A 26,091-nucleotide genomic window follows, 5' to 3' on the forward strand; every position below is an offset into this window, starting at 1 on the left:
TTAGAACGTGATTACTAGGTAACTACTGGATAACTCTATTCGTCAAGGCTAGGACAAATGAAAGAAACACAGTAATAGTTTTGCCAAGTTAGCTAGCTAGCATGTCCATGCATGGCCACATTAATTAATCAAATGTGCATCTCCATTGAAATTTGTATATGAAGTTTATACCAAACAATATGTACAATTCAAGATTCAATCCTCAACATCTCCTAATGGAACACAAAAGATGGATTGATTAGTTTTCCAATGAGGTAAATGCAGAACCAGTTCCTTGTGTAACTTTGAAACATAACATTCCCATTCAAGAACTGCAGCTGAAAAGGCAACCGAATCAAACTCCGCGTCCTTGATAGGTTTTGAATGGCCAAAGAATTGCTCTGCGAGCTGAAGATCTTTCAGAAACACGGATTTCAGACGATCTATGTCTGTTGTTTGTGTCTGGGAAGTAATCGGAGTTGCATCTGGAGTCATTTCTTCGACTTTGGTTTTTAAATCGGAGAACTTCCAGATATAGAACTGCACTATCTGCAACACAAAGAAGTTGAATATGGAATCGACCTACTAATTAATCGAGAGGTAATGTTCAAAAACACATCTGAAGTATCACTGTTTTGCGAGTTTCATACCTGTACTATCAGGTGTTTTGCGAGTTTCATACCTGTACTATCAAGTTTCATACCTGTACTATCAGGTGTTTTGCCAGTTTCATACCAGTACTATCAGGTGTTTTGCGAGTTTCATACCTGTACTATCAGGTGTTTTGTGAGTTTCATACCTGAACGATCACCAACTATTTATCAAAACACACCTCAGAGCTGACTAGATCAAGTGCTTGATTACAATCATCAAAGGCTATGTTGCTCGGACTCTTCAAAAATGTCGACGGGTGCATGTCAGATCCTCCAAAAAAATGTATTTTCAAAGGATCCGACACGGATGCGGCCACATTTTTGCTTTTTGGAGAGTCCGAGCAACTTAGGTCAAAGGTGTGTGACAACTTAATTTGCCCATAAAATTCCATCCACGTGGCACCTGACTTACTAATTTCGAGATGCATAAAGAGTTGGGAAACACAAGCACCTGATAGTTTAGGTAGGAAACTCGCAAAAGAATGATAGAGGTGTGGTTTCGACCATTATCCCGTTAATCGAATACTTGTATATCTGTTTCAAAAGATTGTTTTCTTCTGTTAACAAATGAGGCATTAGATATTCTGGTAGTGCCATTTGAGTTATGAGTCAAAAACACACATAAAGTATCTCGGTCTTTTGAGTTTAATACCCTTGAACTATCGGGCGTGTGAGTTTCCTACTTGAACTATCACCAAATGTTTATCGAGACGCACCTCAACTATCAGTTGTTCACTTTTCCTACCTTTCCTACCTGAACGATGGTGCTATTTCAAGTAGGAAAAGTGAAGAACTGACAGTCGAGGCGTGTTTCAATAAACGTTTAGTATAGTTCAGGTAAGGAAATTCACACACCTGATAGTTTAGGTATGAAACTCAAAAAAAGGGGGCATACTTTAAGCTATGTCGCTCGGACTCTTCGATAATGTCAGCGGGTGCGTATCGGATTTGCCAAAACTAATGTATTTTTGGAGAATCCAACACGGGTGCAGCATCGAAAGTGAAGAGTCCGCGCAACTTAAGATTTTTAAGTGTATTTTTGACCCTTCACTCTTAGCAATTTCATAAAGTTAACTCCAGATTAGGAATATTTTACATGATTTTTGATGATAAAATATTGAAAAAGCCATGCTAGTCTTTCCAAGCACAAGATTAAAGGAAGGCTACGTTGCTCGGACTCTTCAAAAATGTCATGGGGTGCAGGTCGGATCCTTCAAAAGTAGTACATTTTTCGTAGGATCCGACACGGGTGCGGCAACATTTTTGGGGAGTCCGAGCAACCTAGAAGGGAGGTACCTGAAGTGCATGCATTATATTAAGAAATAGGGACTCGAACAACTTGCTATCTCGCACTAAAAGTAGTGGCCGCGAAAGTAACTCCAGTAAGTTGTGCGATGAATCTGATGCTGATCGATGGGAAGTCTCTTGAAATGGATATATATCGAATCCAAGAACATGCAATCTTCCGCAGCGTATATCAAATCCGGACAAGAAACTTGAAGCTTCATCTGGTGGAAACCAGTACATATTGATGGATCCGGGCACAGGTATATACGAATGCAACTTGCTACCCGCAACATCCAATAAAGCTGGTGAGAGAGATGAGATGAGTTTACGATCTTCATCATGAGACGCATCACGGCTGAACCATAAAGTAAGTGTAATTCGCTCCCCTTCAGTTATCTGTATGGATGAACCAGTGAATTAAACAAGAGAACACGGAAACTGAATCCGGATTACAGCATAGGCTGACGAAAACCACATCAATGTTTTGCAGTTATCGACGAGAAAGCTAATATGAGGAAGCACATAAGAAGTAAGCACATATGACGAAAAAACTTGGCCTCAGCTGGCACGTAAGCACTTAAACTTTGAGAGTCCACGTATAGACACCTCAACTTGGTCTCAACTGGCAACTAAACACACCAACTCGTCCCACTGTGTCTCGTGGACACCCAGTGCTGATGTGGCACATAAATTTCGGAGGAGTCTAGATGATCATTTTGTAAGTTGAAGTGTTCAACAGACACAATAGAGACGAGTTCAGGTATCTAGACGTGCAGACCTAAGTTGGACCGTTTACTTGTCCGCTGAGGCAAGTTTAAGTGTTTTTTTATGCTTGTAGTGCCAGTTAAAGACACCATGTATCTGTACAAATTAGGAGTAGAATTTGTGTCTTAAACAGACATAGTGTAAGGAAGTGCAGAAGCCCCTCGAGTTTCCGTTCTTCTTCCCCGCCCTTGCTTATTACGAGTTAGTTAACGTACGTCGGACTACTACAAGATTCGAGATTTAAGTTAGTTTTTGCCAACCAATGTAACAGACTAGTCTTCCAAATGAAGGAAATTTTCGTACCGACTTTAAGCTCCTCCTTCGAAAACAAGTAATAACTAAATGCCTTTTGGTAAGGTCTGCGTACACTCTATCCCATAATGGCAGGCAGGGAATTAACAATTATTACAAAACGAATGCTAACTAAGGCGACAAGATCGACTTACGATCCACCCCAACAAACTAAAGTGGGATACAGATTTAAGCAGGCCATCCAGATTTGGACGGTTAAGCAACGAAGCGTAGAATATAACAAGCTGAAATCAAGTCGTTAACAAAATAAGAGGGATAGGAGTAAAGTGAACGACACACACAAAGAGGTTCTATGTTTTCGAAAAGAAGAGAGAGGATACCTCGTCAACAGAATGTATATTCCGGTCATCAGCCGTGTACATGATAACATCCTAATGAGATAGAATTATCATCGGTAAGAAAGACCCGTCAAAACGGGCAAAAAGTTTAAAATGGAAATTGCATAAAAGATCAGAATCAACAACGACAACATGCCCAGTGTAATCCAACAAATTGGGGTCTCGGAAGGGTAGAGTGTACGCAGACCTTACCCTTACCTCATAGGTAGAGAGGCTGTTTCGGATAGACCCTCAGCTCACGAAAAAACAGTCCAACGAAAGCGAAAGAAGTAACAAGAAGTAAAAGAAACAACAGATAATAACAAAAACAGCTAATAGTAGCATAACAGAAACTACAAAGATTGATATGATATTTACATTTGACATATCAACCTTCACTATAGAGCAATACCCTATAGGCAGCTAACAAATTATAACTTGCATGTGAAAATAACAGAACTAAGAGGCTTGTTCAAGATTTACGTTACATTGGGAAGAAAACGAAAAGGATTTACATTGCAAGCAACCATAAAAAACGCCAGAGAACGTTATATATTCCAGATGTAACTTAAGTAATCAAATCACAGATGCACCATCAAGTCGACAAATCACTTACACCAGCCATGGGCACAACGTCTGCAGGTTCTCCGTCCTTGAAGTGAAAGATACCGCCCTTGAAATCCGCGTCATAACTATTTAAATAACACACTGCCTTCAACAAAAGAATTAAGAATTGTCAACTGGAGTAAATCAACAAGGACCTCAACAACAAGGACCTCAAGATTTCTGTCGTAGCGATGATATAACAGTGTGATTCAACATTGCACCTCTCATTACTTTAAAGGTTCTGCAAATATCAAATATCCAAACATCCACTAACAAACCAATATCTATAATGAATCCATTCGATTAATCGTCTTTTTTACCGCATTTTGACCCTATGTATGCACCACAAGGCAGCAATTATATTCGTCCAGCAAACTAGACCATAAGAAAATATAATCCATATAGCAATAGCTTTTCTTTTCCTCATTTTCAACAAAAAGAAAAACTATTCGACATAATATGCCACTTGATTTCATGCATAAGTGACGGGAAATTGTTGTTCTGATACTGCAAAAGTGTGTTTTAAATTGATTAGTCAAACACAATCTGCTACTCTCCAAAAGCACTTCTTCAAAAACTACTTTTCAAAATAAGCAAATTCTGAAAGCTTAGCCAATTTGATATCCGCAATAGAACTTTCGTAGTTCCGCTACCTTACCTTCTCTATTTCTAGCTCATCTTTAGCATTGTATATAAGATGCTTTGATTTCAATTGCTCTATTTTTGCGAAGAGGGGAAATGTGATTGCGAGCAAATTATTGTTCATGCAGGTGTGAGGATGGCAAGACAAAAAACGAGAATAACGAAAGAAACCCTCATGGAACCAAACGAAAGACAAGATAAAGGAGGAGAATTATAAGACCATACTTCATAACGAAAATAAAGAGAAGAGAACATACTTCATATGAGATTATAAATACATATATTCAGTACGCCAAAAGTGCGATAAAAATAAATTGGAACTCATCACACTCCAAGATTATCGTTTAACACCTTCATATTCTCTCATCCATTTCTCTCCAAATCACTCCCAAAAGGGCAAACTGGAAGACAATCATCCTTTACCCCTACGACTATTTATTTTAGTAATCATGCACTGTAAATCAAAGGAGAAAACGAAAGCTCAAAAGTCCAGCAAAGGTTGCAGAATAGAAGAAAGTGACGCATATAAACCAATGTTTTACCCATAAAACACAAACTTACAACAATTCGTTATCTATGCTTAAGATTATTGTTGTTAGGATAGCATTCTAGGCTGCATACCAAGTGAAGAAAGCTAATATATATTTGGTACACACATTTTCAATACGTGCTTCTATAAGCATTATGTATCACAACCATTTAAAAGAACCAACGAGAAAGCTTCACGTTTGCCCTTTTCCTAAGCTTCCAATCATCCAATTAACAAAGTATGAGCATATGGAAATTTTCTGGAAATACTTTTATCAGTTCATTCCCATTCCTAATCTTGAAGAAACATAACGAAATCATATATTCTAGGACATCTCAGAATTGTTCATCATAAAAAGATTAGCCACCATCACAACATAATCGAATATTATTTACTCCTAACTACAAAACCAGCTAATAATGTGAACTCTTTCCTTTCATAATCCCCTTCCGCAAGCTCCCACTAAATGGGTCCGACACGTCCTGCAAGAACCATCTGCAATCAAGGATCCATACTTTGCAACTATAACTTATTTCGTCAAGCATCACCCGCAAAAGCAAGTCTTTATGACCATTTATCCAACTACGCATGGTTTAAAAGTGCGAGCCTTTGAAAGCCGAACCTACACAGAGGAATCGCCTAGTTCACTCAACAAGATGATATTTTCGTCTCCATTTGTTCAATATTCCTACAAGTATCGCCAACTTCTAGACAATTGACGATAGGATCCAGAATTAGGAGGATTATATGGGTATACTTGAAAGAGCAGAATGGTCGGCACATCCCGTCAAAGTAATTATGGTTTCTTTGTAGCTTCCAATCTCTTTCAAATTTTTCAATCACCGATTTCCATAATTCAAACTCTCTAAATTTTCCCAGAAGGCATCCTCAAGTATCTGTTAGCCGTTAGGTAGTCCACCGGCAATTGCACCCAAGCTTCTGGATTCGAACTATGAACATCATGAACTAACCCAACTAGACCGAACTCTTAACTTTTCCATGTCGATATGCAGACCATATACTGCTTCAAATCACACGGTTTTTGAGGAAGCAAAACTCTCTGGAATATCATAAAAGAAATGAGTGTATACGTCCGCAAGTAATAAGTACGACACTAACACATGGTGTCCCTATCTGTTATCCAATAAATCCATTTATGCAGCTACTGTTACAGGTCCATCACTAGTTTACTGTATGATTGCCATGATGAAATGATACAATAACGGGGAGAGATGGTTCCCTAGCCTAATCCCCGACTTAAAGTCAGCTAGTGCTTCATTAATCATGAAAACCAGATAAACCTAAGTGAAGAATTTCACTATATAACTGTTTGTCAACGGCAGGGCCTTTTGTTCTTCATCTCTAGGAAGATACAACATATATTGATAATATACGTCATATTACTTGGGGACAAGTCCACTTTTTTTCTCCAAACAAAATGTGAATAGTGGCCGTCAGCTTTTCTTTGTCCTGCGTATTCACCAACAAGAGGAACCGGAAGGATGTCTTATCTACATTTATTAACTAACAGTTCAAAATCAATAGACATGTATGCATCACTAAACATCATGTATAGCTGGCATGAAAATGCTGTTGGTTTTATCAACAAAGACAATTTTGAGAAACATGAATAATAACGGCAAGCTGCAAGGAGAAGCAATGCATTGTTGATAACATAAAACTAACGAATTGTAGCAAATAACAACGACAGAAGATACAACAGCAAGTAAAGAACGCACCGCAAAATCCCGTTGTTTAAGGTAAGGTCTATTATCATCACTGTGCCAACCGATGCTTGCTCCTCTACACCAGCTGTAATTCACACAGAAAATTAGACAAATAGCTCTATAGCAGAGAATGTTTGAAGGAGAAATAACGCGATTGATGATACATTGTGGAAATATCTCTTCTGCTGTAACAGGAAACGCCTTAAAGTTGTCCAAGAAACTCATGGTCTATACAAAACTGACCGAGAGTCTTTTTCCTAGTTGGACAGGTCGTCTCTCTCTATTCTAATGGCTTCACTCAATTATCAATTCTAGAAAGGTAGAAATTGAAAAGACATATACATCGACATTAATTAGTCTTCATTTCAAAATAGCTACAATAGCCTGTATATGAATCCTATATATTCCTTCCCCTCCTTCCAAGTCCATTCAGTAGTTAGAGGCAGAAAAAAGAGTAAAGCATCTAGTACACCCTTGAACTATGACCAAATTTGCTATGACACACTCCAACTTCACGGGGTTCCTATTAACCCCCCCGAAACTAATTTTTAGCGTATTTTTGTCAACCTTTAGCTGACGTGGCACCTTTGACGTTGACTCCATTTATGTAATAAAGGTGCCACGCCACGTCAGCACAAAAGGGTGACAAAAATATGCTAAAATTGAGTTTGGGGTGGGAGGGGGGTAATAGGACCCCGGTAAATTTGGAGTGTGTCGTAGCAACTTTGGTCATAGTTCGGGGTCGGGGGTAATAGACCCCTGTGAAGTTGGAGTTTATCGTAGCAACTTTGGTCATAGTTCGAGGTCGGCGGTAATAGGACCCCTGTGAAGTTGGAGTTTGTCATAGCAACTTTGGTCATAGTTCAGGGTCGGGGGGTAGGACTCCTGTGAAGTTGAAGTGTGTTATAGCAACTTTGGCCATAGTTCAGGGTCGGGAGGAGGGGGGGAGGGATGGGGAGGGGGAGGGGGGTACTGGATGCTTATCCCCAGAAAAAAAAAAACAAAGTTTACAGCCTACACTAATCATCCTCCTTTATCCATGCTTGAGACCAGAGGCTAAGCCGGGATTTTTAGGTTACGGGTCCTAAATCACAATTTTTTTTGCGCGTACTGAATTCTAGATAGATTATTTATAAATGTTGATGAATTTTTTTAATACAATATAGACTTTGAATAGCCGGGGGTCTATCGGAAACAGCCTTTCTACATCTCCGGAGGTAGTGGTATGGACAGCATACCCCACTGTGTGGGAATACACTGGGTTTGTTGTTGTTTGTTGTTGTTGTAATATAGACTTTGAACCCGAGCTACTAGATTCTGCCAACCCCGTAAAGCCGTAACCACAATGTTGTCTCCACCGCGGGTTGAGACGAACTATGTTTTACCAAGCTCAGATAGGTAGAGTTAATCTTAAAAAGGATATGATCGTAAGTAAGTTCAGAAGGGAAAGAAGTGGAGTTCTCAACCTGATTAAACCAGTGAATTCAACAAACAACTCATACTGGCACCTGAAATATTCTTCTGCTTTCTCCCTTAGCCTCTCTATCACACAACCATAAAGCAAAAATCAACGATTTAGGTAAGAATAACAAAACCATCAACTTTATACGGAATTACACAGTAAAGAGAAACTACAACAACAACATACCCAGTGTAATCCCACGATGTACGCATATCTTACCCCTACCTTTGTGGAGGCAGTAAATAGAAACTACAACAACATGCCTAGCGTATCCCACAAGTCGGGTCTAGGTAGGCTAGGATGTATGCAGATCGTACCTATTTTTGTGGAACCAGTAAACAGAAACCTATGTTGCTCGGACTCTTCAAAAATGTCATCGGTTCCGTGTCGGATACTTCAAATTTTTGGAAGATCTGACATGAGTGTGGCAACATTTTTGAAGAATCCGAGCAACCTAGACAGAAACAACAATACACCAATGTAATCCGCAAGTGGGGTTTGGGGCGCGAAAAAAACTTGAGTTAATCGTTTGGAACTACAAAAAATCCAAGACTTTTAGGAACGATAATCATACGAACTATTGTAGTATCTTGGATACTTATCTTAAGTACAGGTCTAGAAGTTCTAGATTCCTGTTAGATAGCTAAACGATAAAGCTATCGTAGATGTATCTAGAATAGCATCTAGAATCATTCCTATACGAGTATAAAAAGGGTAGCATTAGTCATTTGCAATTAACCGAAATCAATCCAATTCAAGAAGTCTTCTTCGATAGCAAAGTTCTCCTACCTAAAATCTTCTTTCTCTTTTCATAGCTTCCTCTAACGATCTTGGGCTAGCAGAAATTTCTCCAATTATACTTTTCTTCTGCTATTCCCTACATGGAGAGGGTAGACTGTATGCAGACGTTAGCCTACGTTCATGGGACCATTAAAGGATTGATTTCTCAGATATCACCTAAAATAATAGATATTATATCAGAAAGTCACCGTTTTTCTTGATTCTAATTTTCTTCAACAAAGACGGGGACTTTATAAGATAATAACTTTTAGTTGAGTGACCGTATGAGAAATCAACATGTCAATAAATACAAACTAAAAAGTCGGATTTCAAGAACAGAAAATTAGAGCCAAAACAAAAAATAAGTTATTTTGAGATGGAGGGAGTATTTTTTACTAACATACCGAACACAAAAAATAAGTTAGAAACTCACTTATTTTGCTTTAAAAACATTTTCCTTCATACCAAACACACCCTTAATTGAGTAACCATCTGAGAAATCAACTCGCCGGTAAACAGAAACTACAACAACATATCCGGTGAAATCTCACGAGTGAGGTTTGGGAGAGTAGAGTGTATGCAAACCTTACCACTACCTCGTGGAGATAGTGAGGTTGTTCCCGAAAGACCCTCGGCTCAAGTGCAACAAATCCAAGTACAAAGAAGAAGGAAACAGTAAAGAAAATGCAGCGACTAGCAAGGAAACAATGCAAAGTCTACAAGAAAGAAACAAGAACAACAACAAAAGAAGTGTGATTGTCGAAACAAAATAAACTACAGACTATGATAGATATCACAAGCGGGGAAAGCAACAACATACTCGGTGTATTTGCACAAAGTGGGGTCCGGGGGTAGAGTATGCAGTCCATACCTCTACCTCTGATATAAGGTAGAGAGGTTGTTTTCGATAGACCCCCAGCTTAAGACAAAAACAATATAGAAATAGACGTAATATAAGAACAAGAAATAACACACAGAAACAAGACTACCACAAACTATACTGCAACCGATCTACCTGAACCAGCAAATCTCACAAAAACTCCAAGAACAAGAAACTACAAGTGTAACACTACAACTACCAGTACGGACAACAAGACATAAAGCATTCCTACCTACTAGCATGGACGCAATCCTTCCTACTAACCTTCTATCCTAATTCGTGTCCTCGGTAAGCTGAATTTCAAGAACAAAAAATATATCAACTAACAAGAGAACAGTGCAAAGTCTACAACAACAACATACCCGGTGTATTCCCACATAGTGGGGTCTAGGGAAGGTAAAATGTATGCAGTCCATACCACCACCTCCGAAGAAGTACAGAGTTGTTACCGATATACCCCCAGCTCAGGAAAAAGATAGTAAATAAAGTAGTAATAAAGCATGAAACAAGATGAAATAACAGAAATAAGCACCAACAATGTAGTACTATACACTATTACCTAGAGACTCTCACCTATGTGCAAAACCCTACGACTACTAGCAAGGCTACACCAAAGCCCACCTATCTACCGGCTACAACTCACCCACACGCACTAGCTATCTACTAGAATAGTGCAAAGTCTACTAGAAAAAAACATGAACAGCAACAAAATAAGTACGATAGTCGAAATACAATAAACAATATCACAAGCAAGGACTACAATACTACGACCAGTAAACAAATATAAAAACTAAATTTCAAGATTAGAAAATTAGAGCCAAAAAAAAAAGAAGAAAAAAAACCTCTGATAGGAATGAATGGCATGATGAAATGATGACAATTAGTAGCAATAAGATGAGATAATGTTGTAGAGAACACATTTGGCCTATAACCTACTGTACAACAACTCTTGTGTATAAACTCTAATTCCTGCAATTAACACACACAAAAATAATTAAAAAAAATAATTCACAAAATTATAAAAAGAATGAAAATTTTTTTCATAGTATTGAGTTTGTGAATTTGGAAAAAAATACCTTGCAAACATGTAGAGGAAGAAAATTATGGAGAATGAGTCTAGGGTGTTCACTATCTGTCATTATTGCAAATTGTACTTTCTTTGTTTATGCATAACATGAAGTTAGGGACTTTATAGTTGCGGGGGTGGGGGTTGGTTTTAAAGTGCACAAATAACTACTTCCTCCGTATTATAATAAATGAATTATTAAATTTTGACACGCATATTAAAAAATATATATTAAAAATATAAATTTAACATAATTTTTCATTTTTACCCCAAAAAAGAAAAAGTTGACCTTACCTTTTCAAAAGTTAATTGGTTGTTAAATCATAAGGGCAAATTTAAAAAAAAATTCAATGATTCATTTATTTTGAAACACAAATAAATACCCCAATAATTACTTATTTTGAAATGGATGAAGTATTTTTGTTGGACTTTTTTTATTTTTTTTAAATTTTAAAATCGCTTCATTTATAAGAGGGTGTTTGGATAGAACTAAAATATATCAAACTAGATTTTAATCACTTTTTTAGTTTTTTAGGTATTTGATAAAATTAAAAAGAGTTTAAAAAAAAGCTAAAAGTGGATTAGAAAAAAACAAAAATTGATAAGTTGGATACCCAGCTTTTTACTTTTTTCGATTAAAATATTTTTAGGTTTGACCAAAATATTTACCTTTTTATTCCTTATATTTTCTTCTAATTTCAATATAACCCTAAACTTTGTAGCACTTATTAATTTTTCTTTCTTTTTCTTTCTACTGCTTTTTTTGTCTTTGTCCTCCAATTTTCTCTTCATCTTTCTCCTTTATTTTCAAAAAATCTATCATTACAGAAGAAAACATTCAAAAATTTTATCGTCAAATCGAGCTTGTGTTAAGTTCTTCTCTATCCGTTCATATAGAATCTCTGTGTGTTATTTAAATTTTAAAAATTGATTTTTTTTAATAATTTGTTTCATTCCTAAAAATTTATGTTGTTTACAAGCTTGCAATATTACAATATAATACTATATTTATATAAAAAATATCTTAAAATTTTTATTTTTTAATATTTAAAAATAAAAAAGTAACTTATATTTATAAATTGATCTGGCATAATCACTTTATGTTGAAAGTGTATTTAAATAGAAATTATTTTTGAAGTATTAGAATTAAAAATCATAAATAATCCACGTTATTATGTGTTAACAGTTTTAAAGATATTTAAGTCATTTTGACAACAAAAAAGTGATTGACAACACTTGTTTACCAAACACATCAACAAATTTTTTTCAGTTTCAACACTTCTATCCAAACACTTATCTGCTTAATTTAAAATTACTTATTTTAAGCTTTTAATTACTTAAGCTAAAAAATAATTTTTTTAATCCTATCCAAACGGGCTCTAAGTTGTAAAGTGTTTAATTTTGAATTTCTATTTTCGATTCATAAATTCTTTAGAAAATGATTCTAATTTAAGAATATTCGTGATAATAATTCATATTATTCATTGGACATAAATTTTAATATAGTAATTTGTCAATAAAATAGAATTTCTTGTTAATTATATAAGTTTATTATCTTGAAATATTTTTACGTTTGCCTTATGGCAAAAATTTAAACTTAATAGCAATTCCTAAATTTGTACTGAAATTACACTAATCAAACTGAAATCGAAAACATCTAATAAAAATATTTTTATGTAATTAACTTAATTATATAGTAAACAGAAAAAAAAATTATATACAAATAAATAGTTTACATTTAATAAAAAATATTTAATTATACCACTTTATTAGAAATTGAGATATTCAATTAAAATAAAACAACCAAAAACACTACATATTTTTTAAAAAACTATGTGAGCATTTAAATATTTATAATATAGCCATTATAATAAGAATATTAGTATATTAAATGTAAATTGTCTAAAAATATTACTCTCCCCTATTTGATTGATAAACTAAATATCTTTGGAAAAAAAAAAAAAAACCACAGAGAACTATAGAAGCTGATTGGTAAGGATCCATATTTCTTTTTGGGCACACAATATTGACAAGTAAAAGAATCAACAATAGTAAATCTCCAAGAACCTCTACACATACAATATCAGGTTTGTTTATGTTTTTTTTTTTTAAATTATAGTTTTACTTTTATTGTGAAATTAATCGAGGTGCGTGAAAGCTTGTCTAGAAATCAATATCATTAAAAAGGAAAAAATGTTCTTCAATTAATTGGTAAAAAAGATTTGATTTTATCATATGGGGGTGATTAATTTAGCTAAAATTGAATTGAGATTTGTCTAAAAGATTGTGGGGTTAGAGTAATATTAGTACTTGTTGTTGGTGGGAGGCTGCAGGTGTGCAAGTTAGCTCGGACACCACGATTATAAAATACAAAAAAAGAAAAAAAAACTTGATTTTTATCATATGGGGGTGATTAATTTAGTTAAAATTGAATTTGGATTTGTCTAAAAGATTGTGGGGTTAGAGTAATATTGGTACTTGTTGCTGGTGGAAGGTGGCAGGTGTGCAAGTTAGTCCGGACACCACAATTATAAAATATAAAAAAAATAAAAATTGATTTTTATCATATGGGGGTGATTAATTTAGTTAAAATTGAATTTGGATTTGTCTAAAAGATTGTGGGGTTAGAGTAATATTGGTAGTTGTTGTCGGTGGGAGGTGTGCAAGCTAGCTCAGACTCCACGGTTTTAAAATACAAAAATAGAAAAAGATTTGATTTTTATCATATGGGGTGATTAATTTAGCTGAAATTGAATTTGGATTTGTCTAAAAGATTGTTGGATTAGTGTAATATTGGTACAAAAAAGAAAAAGATTTGATTTTTATCTTATGGGGTGATTAATTTAGCTAAAATTGAATTGAGATTTGTCTAAAAGATTGTGGGGTTAGAGTAATATTGGTAGTTGTTGTCGGTGGTAGGTGGTAGGTGTGCAAACTAGCTCAGACACCACGGTTTTAAAATACAAAAATAGAAAAAGATTTGATTTTTATCATATGGGGTGATTAATTTAGCTGAAATTGAATTTGGATTTGTCTAAAAGATTGTTGAATTAGTGTAATACTGGTACAAAAAAGAAAAAGATTTGATTTTTATCTTATGGGGGTGATTAATTTAGCTAAAATTGAATTGAGATTTGTCTAAAAGATTGTGGGTTTAGAGTAATATTGGTACTTGTTGCTGGTGGGAGGTGGCAAGTAAGCAAATTAGTCCGGACACCACGGTTGTAAAATACAAAACGAAAAAGATTGATTTTTATCATATGGGGGTGATTAATTTGGCTAAATTTGAATTGGAATTTGTCTAAAATATTGTAGAGTTAGAGTAATATTGGTACTTGTTGTTGGTGGGAGGTGGCAGGTGTCCAAACAAGCGCGGACACCACGATTATAAAATAGAAAAAGATTTGATTTTTATCATATCGGGGTGATCAATTTAGCTAAAATTGAATTTGGATTTGTCTAAAGGATTATTCTTAGGATGAGTTTATATTTGGTTGGGATAAAATCGCCGCGATAACTTATCCCGGGATTGTAGTGTTAGTTGTATCCCACATTTAGAGCGAGATAACAATCCCGGGATAACTTGTTCTCCAACCAAACGATACCATAAAGTGATTGTGGCTAGCGCTATTATTTGAATTTAGGATTTTTTTAATCTTGTTAAGATGTTTGGTTTCACCTTGTATGGAACTTAATTTTACTTTCCCAGTTTTCAGAGTTCATGTTACATGTTTTTGCTCTAAGGCTGCATTACTGTAGCTTATATATTTGCGTATGTTCATTCTTGTTTCTGCTTCAAATGGGAATACGTGAATGATGTGAAGACGAATAGATGACTTTAGTTGTTTGGTTTTATTTTCATGCTTTCCATTTACTCAAATGTAATGATTTTAGTTTAGCACTCGGTACCAAATGCTTGAGTTTGAGTTGGCGTTTGAGTTGCGATTGCAATCTCATTCTTTTCCAATGTGCAGTTTGGCTTGCTTGAAATTTTCCAACTGCTTCTGATATATTTAGAATTGAGATTCTCTACCGGTGAAACCACATGTCTTTCCGTTTGTGCGTTGGTTTGTTTCTTCATGTCAGTATTGCGCAATTCCTTTTGTTTGATTCCACCGAGTTACAACATTCCCGTCGTTGATTACTAGAATATTATTTGCTTAAAGAATGTGAGCCTGTGGCAGAGCCAGAATTTTCATTAAGGGGGATCAAACAACTGTTATATATACATAAAAATTAATTTTAACCTTAGATATGCACACGATGAATCTCCTTGCACCTATGTTACTTCGTCCCTGATGTGAGCATTAGATTGTTTCACTTTCCTGGAAGTGGAGTTCAATGGTGACATTTCAGACTACGAAATAATGATCAGGTGCACCACTAACCAGAAGCTATTCTCACTATTTGAATTGTCTCTGATGATCGTAAACTATACCTATAGTCCCGTATCATTCTGTGATATCAGTACCAATGTGACTTTTGTATCAGATTATTAGCGATTTAGCGTCAATTTCGCCAGATTCCTTAGCAAATATGCTGTTGATTGGGCTTGATCATCTGGTTCATGCTTAGAGATTTGATATGTTTACTGTGGCAAGAAATTATATAGGTGGTGTAAAGTGAAATCGAATGAAATATTCGTGGTTGAGAAGATCCTAGCAACAGCACTAAAATAAATCAACAATTGGGTTGAGAACCATTAGGTCTCAGGTTCAATTCCCTATAGAGACAAACGCTAGGTGATTTCTACCCATCTGTTTTAGTCTTGGTGAACAGAGTTACTTGGTACCTGTCGCTGATAGGAATTAGTCGAGGTGCGCGCAAGCTTGTCTGGACACCATTGTTATAAAAAAAAAAAAAAAAATACATCAACAGTTAGTAGAGCATTACTAGTTGGCGTTGACGGTTGGTTTTAGTTCTAAGTTTTAACTTTTAAAATTTATATGGTCTTTGTTTTGTGTTTCTTGTATTGGATTTGATTCTGGCGAGAAAAGTAGTTTACTCCCGAAGGAGTGATCATAATCAACTAACATTGGACATCCATGTCGGACGTGATGTTTAATGTTAACAAGGCATTTACTTGCGGGCTTTCTACACATTTGGCCGCTTGGCCAAAAAGTATTTACAGCCCCTGGCCGATGTACATAAATTATATGCGGTTACTCACGTATATAAAACCACTTATTTTCCTTCATACCAAAGACACTCTTAATGTTTCAGTCGTTGACTTCTATTATATGTTAATCAATGATAAACTTTAGTGTCCTCTGGTACTCACATCAAAGTAACGCATCGCTGCAGATCCAATGAAACAAATCGTGAAGATTTTGACGTTATTGCTTGCAGTAACTGCTGTTTGGATAGGCTTGTTACAGACATCAACTATTCCGGAGAGCTATACATGGCTTGTGAGCTATTACATCTTTTTGTTATCGTTGGCACTGGCATTTGGTTAAAGTTTCTTACTTGTCGGTGATTCTTAGTTTATTGCTATCGTTGTTGCAGTTGCCTCTCTACCTCATTGTGTCCCTCGGTTGCTATGGTCTGTTAATGGTTGGCGTTGGTCTGATGAATTTTCCTACATGTCCTCAAGAGGCTCTCTTCTTACAGCAGGTACAGTTGCACATTTCATTTAAGAAATATTTCCACCTATGTTGCTCGGACTCTTCAAAAATGTGGACTTGTTGGTGCTGGATTCTCTATAATTGGATGATATATCCGACACGGACGGCAACATGTTTGGAGAATCCGAGCAACGTAGTTGCCTACTATTCTGCTAGTTGATAGGGTGGCATGACTTTCACCTATGTTGCTTGTACTCTTCAAAAATGTCGATGGGTGCGTGTCGGATCCTCCAAAACTAGTGTATTTTTGAATGATCCGACACGGATACGACAACATTTTTGGAGAGTCGGAGCAACTTAGACTTTCACTAAAGGGGTTCAAACACTAAGAAGCCAAAAGGGGTTCAACATCTACTATTTATACATAAAATAATTTTAATGATGTGTCCAAAAAGGGCAACCCAGTGCACTAAAGCTACCGCTATGTGCGGTGTCCGGGGAAGGGCCCTACCACAAGGGTGTATTGTACACAGTCTTACCTTGTGTTTGAACGATGTGTTCAAAAAATAAAAAACATTATCGTGAACCAAGGGCATACCGGAAACAGCCTCTCTACCTTTGAGCTAAGGGTAAGGTCTGCGTACACTCTACGTGGGACCCCACTTTGTGGAATTATACTGGATATATTGCTGTTCTTGTTATATAAACAGTGTAATTTTCCGTTCAAGGAGGTTCGAATGAAACCCCTCGGCGCTACCTGGCTCCACCCCCGGTGATTGTCAGCCAAGTTAGTGCCAGGAAAACAAAGGCTTCTGGGCATTTCGTTATGGACTTTGCTGGAAACATAACTAGAAGCACATCTCATCATTGTTCGTTCGCTGTTTCTTCTGTAGGATATCGTTGAAGCCAGGGAGTTCCTGAAGAAAAAAGGGGTAGACGTCGGCTCTGATTAATCTTGTTTAAGTCGCGATCAACGGCAGTTTTAGCGTATAGAAAAAACACATTCACTGAAGATCTAACATTAGTCCTAATCCCCAAGTTATCACTTGACTCAGACACATTTTTATTTTTTGATTTTCTTTTATAATATTGTTTTTTTATTTTATGTTTTGAGATAGAACATCATGATAGGTACCTTTACAAAGGCTTCTAGTAGTTATTGTGGTTTGTTCCAAGGTGTGTAAGGATGATAATTTGAACCATTTTCAATACGTCAGGGGCATTTTCGACCCTTTTCCGCTGAAAATTAGATGAAGATCAACATTAGTATGTGTGCACCATATCCTAGTTTCGAAACTGAAATGTTTTGGACTTGTTTTCCCAGTTATTTGGTGCTTGAAATATAGCCGTATCCGCACCCAAGGGTGTGACCTGGTGGTCGGGTTGAGAACCTGAGGGAAGGTTCAAATCCGAGTAGAGGGAAATAAACACCAGGTGATTCTTCTTTCCCTCTGTATTATTAGCCTTGGTAGACGGAGTTATCTGATATCTGTTGCTAGTGGGAGGTGGAAAGTATCTCGTGGATTTAGTCAAGGCGCGGAAAAGCTGGCCTTGGAAGAGTTATGCAATCTCAAATTCTTGGAATTACCTGATATCTATCTGTTGCTAGTGTGGGAGGTGGAAAGTATCCCGTGGATGTAGTCGAGGTGCGGAAAAACTGACCGTGGAAGAGTTACGCAATCTCAAGTTCTTGGAATTGTGCGATTTGGACTTCAAACGATGGATGTCTTCTGATAAAGCTATCAATTTCAATCTATCAGTCATTGTATTCTGCTGAGAAATCGGCTAAGGAGATGCAGAAATTGCAGGTGGAAATGGGAGCCGGTCATCGTACTCTTGATATGTCCTACTCCTGGCTGAGCTTTCCGATAAATCAATCCCGCTATTTCACGAACATCTATGTTAGGTAAGCCCAGGGATCACTGATTAGTCGTATATCATGCAAGGTATGTGAAATGTTACGTATTGGTCACACTCGACCATATTTGTCTGAGATGTGTTTGTACATATGCGTATCTCACTTTATTATATCACCGAACTATAATAAGTTCAATTGGTTTGGTGCAAATACCCGGAGCAGGCAAGTATGTGAAAAAAAAATACTATAGTGTATGTTTTTTGCTCAATAGGTTGGAACTTGGAACTGATGGAAATTTTTGGTTTGGTTTTCCTAATTTGGACCAAACACATAGTATAAAGTTTTTGTTGACTAAAAAGAAAAAAACAGTTTGGTGCACGAAGCATTTCGTTTTTACAAGAGTCGGGGGAAGTTTTGCGAGATGTGATATAGGGAGTCTATTTTGATGAACGCATTAATGACCATGGCTTAAACCTGTGACCGATAAATTTGATGGTAGTCTAATTCAATATCCGCTTTGAAAACTCAACTAATTCATGGGCAAACAACATAAATCCCGATAGTTTGGAGCTTAATTACAGAAAAAATCGACATTTTGCATAATTACTGAAAATTTTGATTCTGCATCTGTTAAGATACACTTAGTGATCAATATATCCAATGAAGATACTTTTTTTTCTTTGCAGAGATAAATAATTAGCTCCCAATACATTTTCCTGATTTTGGATCTGTCGAGACACATAATACATCCAACAAAGATACATTTTTTCCTTTGTAAAGATACACAATTATCTTCCAATACATTTTTTTTTATTTAGGTCTGTCGAGATACATAATTAGCTCCCGACACATCCAACAAAGATACAGTTTTTCTATGCAAAGATACATAATTAGCTTTCGATACATTTTTCTGATTTTGCTTTTATCGAGATACATAATACATTCAACAAAGATACCTTTTTTCCTTCGGAAAGATACATAATTAGCTCCCGATACATTTTTTCTAATTTTAGGTTTGTCGATATACATAATTAGCTCCCGATACATCCAACGAAGATATATAATTAATTGATATTTTTTCATTTTTCTAAAAAGTTAGCAACACTTTCAAACTTCAAATCCTAATATTCATCCATAAAAAATTAATTTTAAAAAATCTGGTTTTTAGATTTTCATTAGTCACAATCAAAAACACTTTGGATTCTTGTAGCCAACAATTTGAAAAATGGTCCTCACAACATGACACAACAGGCCTAAAAACTATATAATAAGACAACATGAATAGAAACAAACATACTTAAACAACACACAAATGTATACAATAAATAATCTTTGTACTATGCATGCATTTATTATAAGTGTCATAGAAAAAAGTACACAAAATCCATCACCAAATTGAATTTATAAAATTCATAAAAGGCCCCAAAAATCTTGGTATGACATATATACATGCCAGAACAATATTTTCCAATATTATGTTCCTCTATTCACATGTGAAAATAACAAAACTTTCAAATGTGAAAAAACTTGTAGCATTGGTCTTTTTTTACATGAAGGATACATCAACATCATCCTCCTCCTTCAACTTTGATTTGCTCCGGCGGCGGTGTCGTTTACCGTGATGGTGGTGGGACCCACCGAACCTAACGGGGTCGAATGCTCGGAGCCGTTCGGCTTCCTTGGAATCGATGACACATTCGGGTGGAGGGACATTGTATCGAGTCATGTCGTAGCAGTATGAGTACTGCATTTGCTTCTTTCTGAAGTTGTCCATTTTTCGTCTTTGATCAAGGGTGATACCTGATGGAGTTTTTGACTCAGCAGCGTCGTCGTCGCATTTGGATGATAGCTCGATTGGATCAATCGCGCATCCGTGGAGGATGAAATCGGAGAATTTAGCAGTATACGGCGCGTATTTGTAATTGACTTTGTATTTGCCACCATTTGTAGCCCAGTTTGAACCATCCCATATTGTAGCTATTAAAGACATTGGCTTAGATGGGAAGTCCCCACCCATGGCTTTTGTCCTCTTGATCTCTCTTATAGGGACATTATCTACATAAAATCTGCAAAAAAAAAACACAAACAAACAAAACACAATTAGATTCTTGTTCACCAAACACAAACAAAAGTAAATGATAGCCTATGTTGCTCGGACTCATCAAAAATGTCGAGCGGTGCGTGTCGGATTTGCCAGAAGTAGTGTATTTTTGAAGAATCCGACACGGGTGCAACATCGAAAATGAAGAGTCCAGGCAACTTAGATGATGGATATGTTGAGCGGGACTCTCCGAAACTATTGCCACATCCGTGTCTTGATCCGACGTGCGCGGTTGTGGCAACATTTTTGAAGAGTCCGAGCAACATGCATGGTAATATACAAATTCAGATTGTTTTGATCAGCAAGGTATTGCAGTTGGATATGCAACTAATCCAGCACATAATGACCATCTAGGTCATTTCCTCGATTTACATGCATTTCCGGCGTTTCAAGCCTTTTCCCACAGAGGCTACAAGTCATTTATGACTTCCCGGAACTGTCGGTTTCAGTTATCAAACTGTTCGTTTGGGTTTTAGGCTCATTTTCCTGTTTTGGAGCTTTCATTGTTAAGGAATTGATCTCGAAACAAAACTCCAACTCCTAGTAGATGACCTTCCGACAACGCCATCAACTCCGGAACGTTGATTTTAGGCTAGGGAGATCCTTGGTTCAGGTACCGAGGCATCCGGACTCATTTTGAACTATTGGGTCGTGACACAGACACTGGTTAAATTTTACAGTAGTAATCAATCTTAAGCAACGATCTATCGGAAACCTATGTTGATCGGACTTTTCAAAAACGATGCCCCACCCGTACAGGACCATTCAGAAATACACTAATAAGCTACTTCTTGAGAATCCAACACGCACCCGTTGACATTTTTTAAGAGTCCGAGCAACGTAGTCGGAAACAGCCACTCTACCCTCCCCAAACCGCACTTTGTGGGAATACACTGAGTATGTTTTCGTTGGTTAAATTTTACAGTCTTAAGCAAAATAACAAAAAGAAACAAACAAAAGGATTCTCCAAAAATACACTAGTTTTGGCGAATCCGACACGCACCCGTTGACACTTTTAAGAGTCAACAAGCTACATAGCTTATTACTCTCTCCGTTTCATAATAAATGAATTGTTGGATTTTGGCACTAGGAAAAAGCATTGAAGACATAAATTTAACACAACTTTCCATTTTTATCCCAAAAAAAAAAGAAAAAGTTGACCTTGTAATACCTTTTCAAAAGTTAATTGGTTGTCAAATCATAAGGGCAAATTTGGAAAAAAATTCAATGATTCACTTATTTTGAAACACCAATAAATACCCCAACAATTCACTTATTCCGAAACGGAGGGAGTATATAGTTACTTGAGAACAGAAAAATGTGCATCACAAAACAGACGTCGACAGCTATGTTGCTCGGACTTTCCAAAAATGTTACCGCACCCGTGTAAAAACCTCCAAGAAGAAGTCTTACTACTTTTGGAGGATCACACATGCACCCATTGACAGTTTCAAAGAGTCCGAGCAACATATATAAGAAGATAGCAGACCTATATTGCTCGGACTCTTCAAAAATGTCAGCGAGTGCGTGTCGGATTCTCCAAAAGTGAAACCATTTCGAAAGTGAAGAGTCCGCGCAACTTAAGATAGCACGTCTAGATGGACCTTTTCTGATAAATGAAACCATTTTAACATCATATCAGACAGAGATCAGATCACAATATATATATCACTAAAGCAGTAAAAACAGCTCAGGAGACAGAAGATTGTTCAGTAATAATTGCTGGATGTGAAAGTAACTCGTCGTATAAGAAGCAAAAAAGTCGTTACATGCCAAGTTGCTCGGACTCTAAAAATGATGTCTTCACCCTGTCGGAACCTCCAAAAACGCACTTCTTTTCGAGGATCCGATGCTCGAGAATTGAAGCAACATAGTTTACAGACCATACAACAACGACAACAACTACATACTCAGTGTAATTCCACAAGTAGGGTCTAGGAAGGTTAGGATGTACGCAAACCTTACCCTACCTTTGCAGGGTAGAGAGGTTGTTTCCGACTATGTTGCTCGGACTCTTCGAAAATATCATCAGATCCTTCAAAAGTAGTACATTTTTGAAGGATCCGACAGGGGTGCAGCAACGTTTTTGGACAGTCCGAGCAACTGAGATTTCCGATATACCTCGGCTCAAAAGAAGTGAGGATCCGACAGTTAAGAGTTCGAGCAACATACGTTACAAACCATTCAACAACAAAAACATACACCCTGTATACACAGACCTTACCCTACCTTTGTAGGGTAGAGAAGTTGTGTCCGATATACCCTCTGCTCAAAAGAAGTGAGGATCCAACAGCTAAGAGTTTGAGCAACATACGTTACAAACTATTCAACAGCAAAAACATACACCCTGTGTACGCAGACCTTTCTGATAGATGCTCGGCTCAAAAGAAGTGCGACAACAGACTATACATCACCAGAATTAGGAAGAAAAATGTAATAGCGCGGAAAATATTAACGACTCGTTACTTACATGATCAAATTCTCAGTCCAAAGGATACTGTACTGATGAAAATCTTCAGAAGGATCAAACCAAAGTCCATATCGTTCTTCTCTGCCAACATTCGTGCTACCATTCCCGTAAATATTTGTCTGAATTCTCCAGTCTTTGCCTCTAATATTTCCCAAGAACTCGAAATCAATTTCGTCATGGTTCTTCTCAAACATGTCTCCATTAGACATCTGTTATCAAACAAATTTAGTAAAGATTCAACAAAAGTTCAAGATTTTATAAAGGACAGCTCGGTGTACTAAAGTTCTCGCTATGCGCCAGGTCCAAGGAAGGACCGGACCGGACAATAAGGGTCTATTATACGCCTTCTTACCCTGCATTTCTGCAAGAGGCTGTTTGAAACCGTGACTTCCTGATCACACGACAGCAACTTTACCAATTACGCCAAGGCTCCCTCAAAAGATCAAGATTTTATAAGGGACAGCTTAGTGCACTAAAGTTCTCGCTATGAGCGAGGTCCAAGGAAGGACCGGACCGGGCCATAAGGGTCAATCATACGCAACCTTACCCTGCATTTCTGCAAGAGGTTGTTTGAACACGTAACTTCCTGATCACACGACAACAACTTTACCAATTACGCCAAGGCTCCCTCAAAAGATCAAGATTTTATACAATGCAAACTAAAAACAAAAATCCAAAAAATTTAAGATTTAACATTTTTTAAAAAATATAAAAATGAAACATATTATTTTGTCAATTAATAATAAATAACTTACATAAAATGCAACAACAACACCAGCTGTGTAATCTGCAGGTAACTTAATAGAAGCACTGAAATATCCATGAAGGTAAAGATCTTGTGACACAAATCCAGCCCCTGTAGTAATAATAATTCATACATTAAATCCACCCCAAGAAAATAATTAAATAAATAAAATTATCCACACTAAAACACATTAAATAAATAATTCATACATTAAAACCTCTTAACAAATACAACAAACAAAATATCGTTGTAGTCAGAATTTTCATTAACGGGTTCAAAATATAAAAAAAAACAAATACACAAAAAAAATTAAACCCGATGCACTAAACTCACATGAAAATAACTTTACCATTACTCCAAGACTCTCCTTTAACATCAACTATATAAAAGGGAAAATATTTTATTTCCACCTTTAACTATATGCGAAAAGGCTGTGAGACATCCGAACTTTAGGAAGTCTATCACCCCTGACTAATTAAAATTGTATTACGTGGCAGACACGTGTCCCTACATGAAATCTTCAGTGTGTTGTGCCACGTAGACACTAAGATTATCAAAAATATGTTTTTAATTAGTCCAATATCTCAGTCTTTTCACGTATAATTTAAGGTAGAAATAGAGCAGTTTCTTTATATAAAAAATTATTGTTCACTGTATAATCACACAAAGTGGTTATTTCCAAGAATTTAAGTTTTGTTTTTTTACGTGATATCAGGTTATTCATTTTTATATTTTTTTTTTCAGAGATGACCTGCTATAACGGCTAAAAATCACATGATGGTGTAAAATAAATACATTAATGGTGCATCAAACTTAAGCTCTATTTCCAAAATAAATACATCAACGGTGCATCAAACTTAAGCTCTATTTCCAATTAGTCGTGATTCAAGAAAAAAATAGTATTACAAAACATTAAAAAAAGATGTCCAAATACACAAAAAAAATAAAAATAATAATAACAGAAGTATAAGAAATAACACATAATAATAAGATAATCATTCTAACAAGTATCAAAAAAAGTAATGGACAACAAAACAATACGATAAACACTTTTAACAAACATTTTTTTTAACAAAAGAAAAAAGAACAAACCTGTTCTTTTATCAAGAGAAATATGAGCTGATTTTCCATCATTAAGGATCATAAGATTATTATCACCAAATAAATGTGAATACCCTTCATCAAATGCTGTAATTGGTAGATTTCTTGAAAATCCAGAAACAACAATGCATGACAAAATTATCAAAAATAACACATGATACTTCATCATTTTCTTCAAAAAAAACTTGGGTATTTTCTTTTTTTTGCTCCTTTATTTAGTTATTTATGGACACTGAAAGAGTTTTTTTTCCTTCTTTTTTTTTTTTTTTTTGATGTATTTTTTGTATGGAGTTGTTATGTATAAGAAAATGAGAAGTGAAAAAAACTCTCAAGTCTCTATAGAGAAGAAAGGGGGGTGGGGAGTGTGGGGGTGGGGGGTAAATTGAGAAGAAAAAAAAAAGGAAAGGGCTATATATTATTATGGGGTGGTGAGACTTTTAGGTATGAGCTGTTTCACAACATTTTTTACCCAAAAAAAAATAATATTACTAATTAAAAAGGTTTGGTATTTGAGTTTTTGATTTAAAAAAGGAAAGATTTTATTAGGTAGCTCGATGAAGAAAGTATTTTGCGTTAATAACATTTTGAAAAAGATCCTATTCTAAGGAATACGATATAAATTGACGAAATTGGATGAAGAAAAAAGAGTGTTCGATTGAAACAACGTACGGCCAAAAATTAACTTATTTTTTAATGTTTTTACAACTTGAATTTGTGATTAATATGTTGCACTCTAGAAAGAGTAATGTAAACAACTTAAATATAGAGTTAATTTCCTAAATTGTCATTGAACTTATGTAAATATCCCACTAAAGTAACTATTGTTTTTTCTTAGACAATAATATCATTGAACTATACAAATATTTCCAATAAAAGGTAAAACTAAGAAATAGTTAAGGATGTGTTTGGAAAACCACAAGCAGATTGAAATTAGATATAATTACACAACTTTATTCCCAATTAGGGGTTGAGAATTGGGTGTAATTACGTGATGGAATACAAGGTTATATTTTATTTATTTTCTTGCATTTTAAATTCTTTTTTATTTCTATTATTTCTTTTTATTTTCTTTGATTTACATGATTCATCTTTCATCTCTTTTCTTCTCATTTTTCAACCTTTACTTTTTATGATTAAATATAATTACTCGTATTTTTTTTTTCACTAACATATAATTACCTTATTATTCTAGTGTTCGAATTAAAGTAGAATTTCGTTATTGAATGAGATTATAGACTTATATT

At 35.8% G+C, this 26,091-nt stretch overlaps 3 protein-coding genes across 6 annotated transcripts; 1 reads left to right on the plus strand and 2 right to left on the minus strand.

The window, feature by feature from the left end:
- Positions 1 to 124: 124 nt before the first annotated feature.
- On the minus strand, positions 125 to 11,125 carry LOC107838780 (prolyl 3-hydroxylase 1). 4 transcript variants are annotated; one of them, XM_016681973.2, is made up of 8 exons: positions 11,016 to 11,125; positions 10,782 to 10,908; positions 8,284 to 8,359; positions 6,830 to 6,902; positions 3,930 to 4,025; positions 3,317 to 3,367; positions 1,929 to 2,315; positions 125 to 528 (listed from the first exon to the last, which is right to left on the minus strand). In XM_016681973.2, the coding sequence occupies exons 1-8, from the start codon at positions 11,076 to 11,078 to the stop codon at positions 196 to 198; spliced, it is 1,206 nt and encodes a 401-aa protein (XP_016537459.1). In that variant the 5' UTR covers positions 11,079 to 11,125; the 3' UTR covers positions 125 to 195. The 4 variants fall into 4 exon arrangements, with proteins under 4 accessions (XP_016537459.1, XP_016537461.1, XP_016537460.1 ...); XM_016681975.2 differs by having other exon boundaries at positions 125 to 1,166; positions 11,016 to 11,107; XM_016681974.2 differs by lacking the exon at positions 3,317 to 3,367.
- A 1,753-nt stretch (positions 11,126 to 12,878) lies between these two features.
- LOC107838779 (dolichol-phosphate mannose synthase subunit 3) lies at positions 12,879 to 17,818 on the plus strand. Its single transcript, XM_016681972.2, has 4 exons — positions 12,879 to 13,092; positions 16,310 to 16,416; positions 16,514 to 16,621; positions 17,466 to 17,818. The coding sequence occupies exons 2-4, from the start codon at positions 16,315 to 16,317 to the stop codon at positions 17,523 to 17,525; spliced, it is 270 nt and encodes an 89-aa protein (XP_016537458.1). The 5' UTR covers positions 12,879 to 13,092; positions 16,310 to 16,314; the 3' UTR covers positions 17,526 to 17,818.
- A 1,927-nt stretch (positions 17,819 to 19,745) lies between these two features.
- On the minus strand, positions 19,746 to 25,226 carry LOC107838778 (probable xyloglucan endotransglucosylase/hydrolase protein 27). Its single transcript, XM_016681971.2, has 4 exons — positions 24,839 to 25,226; positions 23,757 to 23,857; positions 23,002 to 23,210; positions 19,746 to 20,496 (listed from the first exon to the last, which is right to left on the minus strand). Exons 1-4 carry the CDS (start codon positions 25,014 to 25,016, stop codon positions 19,977 to 19,979), a joined length of 1,008 nt encoding a protein of 335 aa, XP_016537457.1. The 5' UTR covers positions 25,017 to 25,226; the 3' UTR covers positions 19,746 to 19,976.
- Positions 25,227 to 26,091: the final 865 nt, after the last annotated feature.

This window comes from Capsicum annuum, chromosome 8 (genome assembly GCF_002878395.1).
Source record: "Capsicum annuum cultivar UCD-10X-F1 chromosome 8, UCD10Xv1.1, whole genome shotgun sequence".
NCBI lineage: Eukaryota > Viridiplantae > Streptophyta > Magnoliopsida > Solanales > Solanaceae > Capsicum > Capsicum annuum.

What these genes read in the sequence shown, in the direction of transcription:
- LOC107838780 (XM_016681973.2), bottom strand. Translation starts at nt 11,078, where the DNA reads ATGACAGATAGTGAACACCCTAGACTCATTCTCCATAATTTTCTTCCT. An exon ending in GCCATTCATTCCTATCAGAG is followed by an intron (nt 8,360 to 10,781) that starts GTTTTTTTTCTT and finishes GTTGTGTGATAG; the next exon opens with AGAGGCTAAGGGAGAAAGCA. An exon ending in ACGTTGTGCCCATGGCTGGT is followed by an intron (nt 3,368 to 3,929) that starts GTAAGTGATTTG and finishes CTATCTCATTAG; the next exon opens with GATGTTATCATGTACACGGC.
- LOC107838779 (XM_016681972.2), top strand. Translation starts at nt 16,315, where the DNA reads ATGAAACAAATCGTGAAGATTTTGACGTTATTGCTTGCAGTAACTGCT. An exon ending in CGGAGAGCTATACATGGCTT is followed by an intron (nt 16,417 to 16,513) that starts GTGAGCTATTAC and finishes TCGTTGTTGCAG; the next exon opens with TTGCCTCTCTACCTCATTGT. An exon ending in AGGCTCTCTTCTTACAGCAG is followed by an intron (nt 16,622 to 17,465) that starts GTACAGTTGCAC and finishes TTTCTTCTGTAG; the next exon opens with GATATCGTTGAAGCCAGGGA.
- LOC107838778 (XM_016681971.2), bottom strand. Translation starts at nt 25,016, where the DNA reads ATGATGAAGTATCATGTGTTATTTTTGATAATTTTGTCATGCATTGTT. An exon ending in GTGTTGTTGTTGCATTTTAT is followed by an intron (nt 23,211 to 23,756) that starts GTAAGTTATTTA and finishes GTTTGATAACAG; the next exon opens with ATGTCTAATGGAGACATGTT. An exon ending in TGGACTGAGAATTTGATCAT is followed by an intron (nt 20,497 to 23,001) that starts GTAAGTAACGAG and finishes TTTTTTTTGCAG; the next exon opens with ATTTTATGTAGATAATGTCC.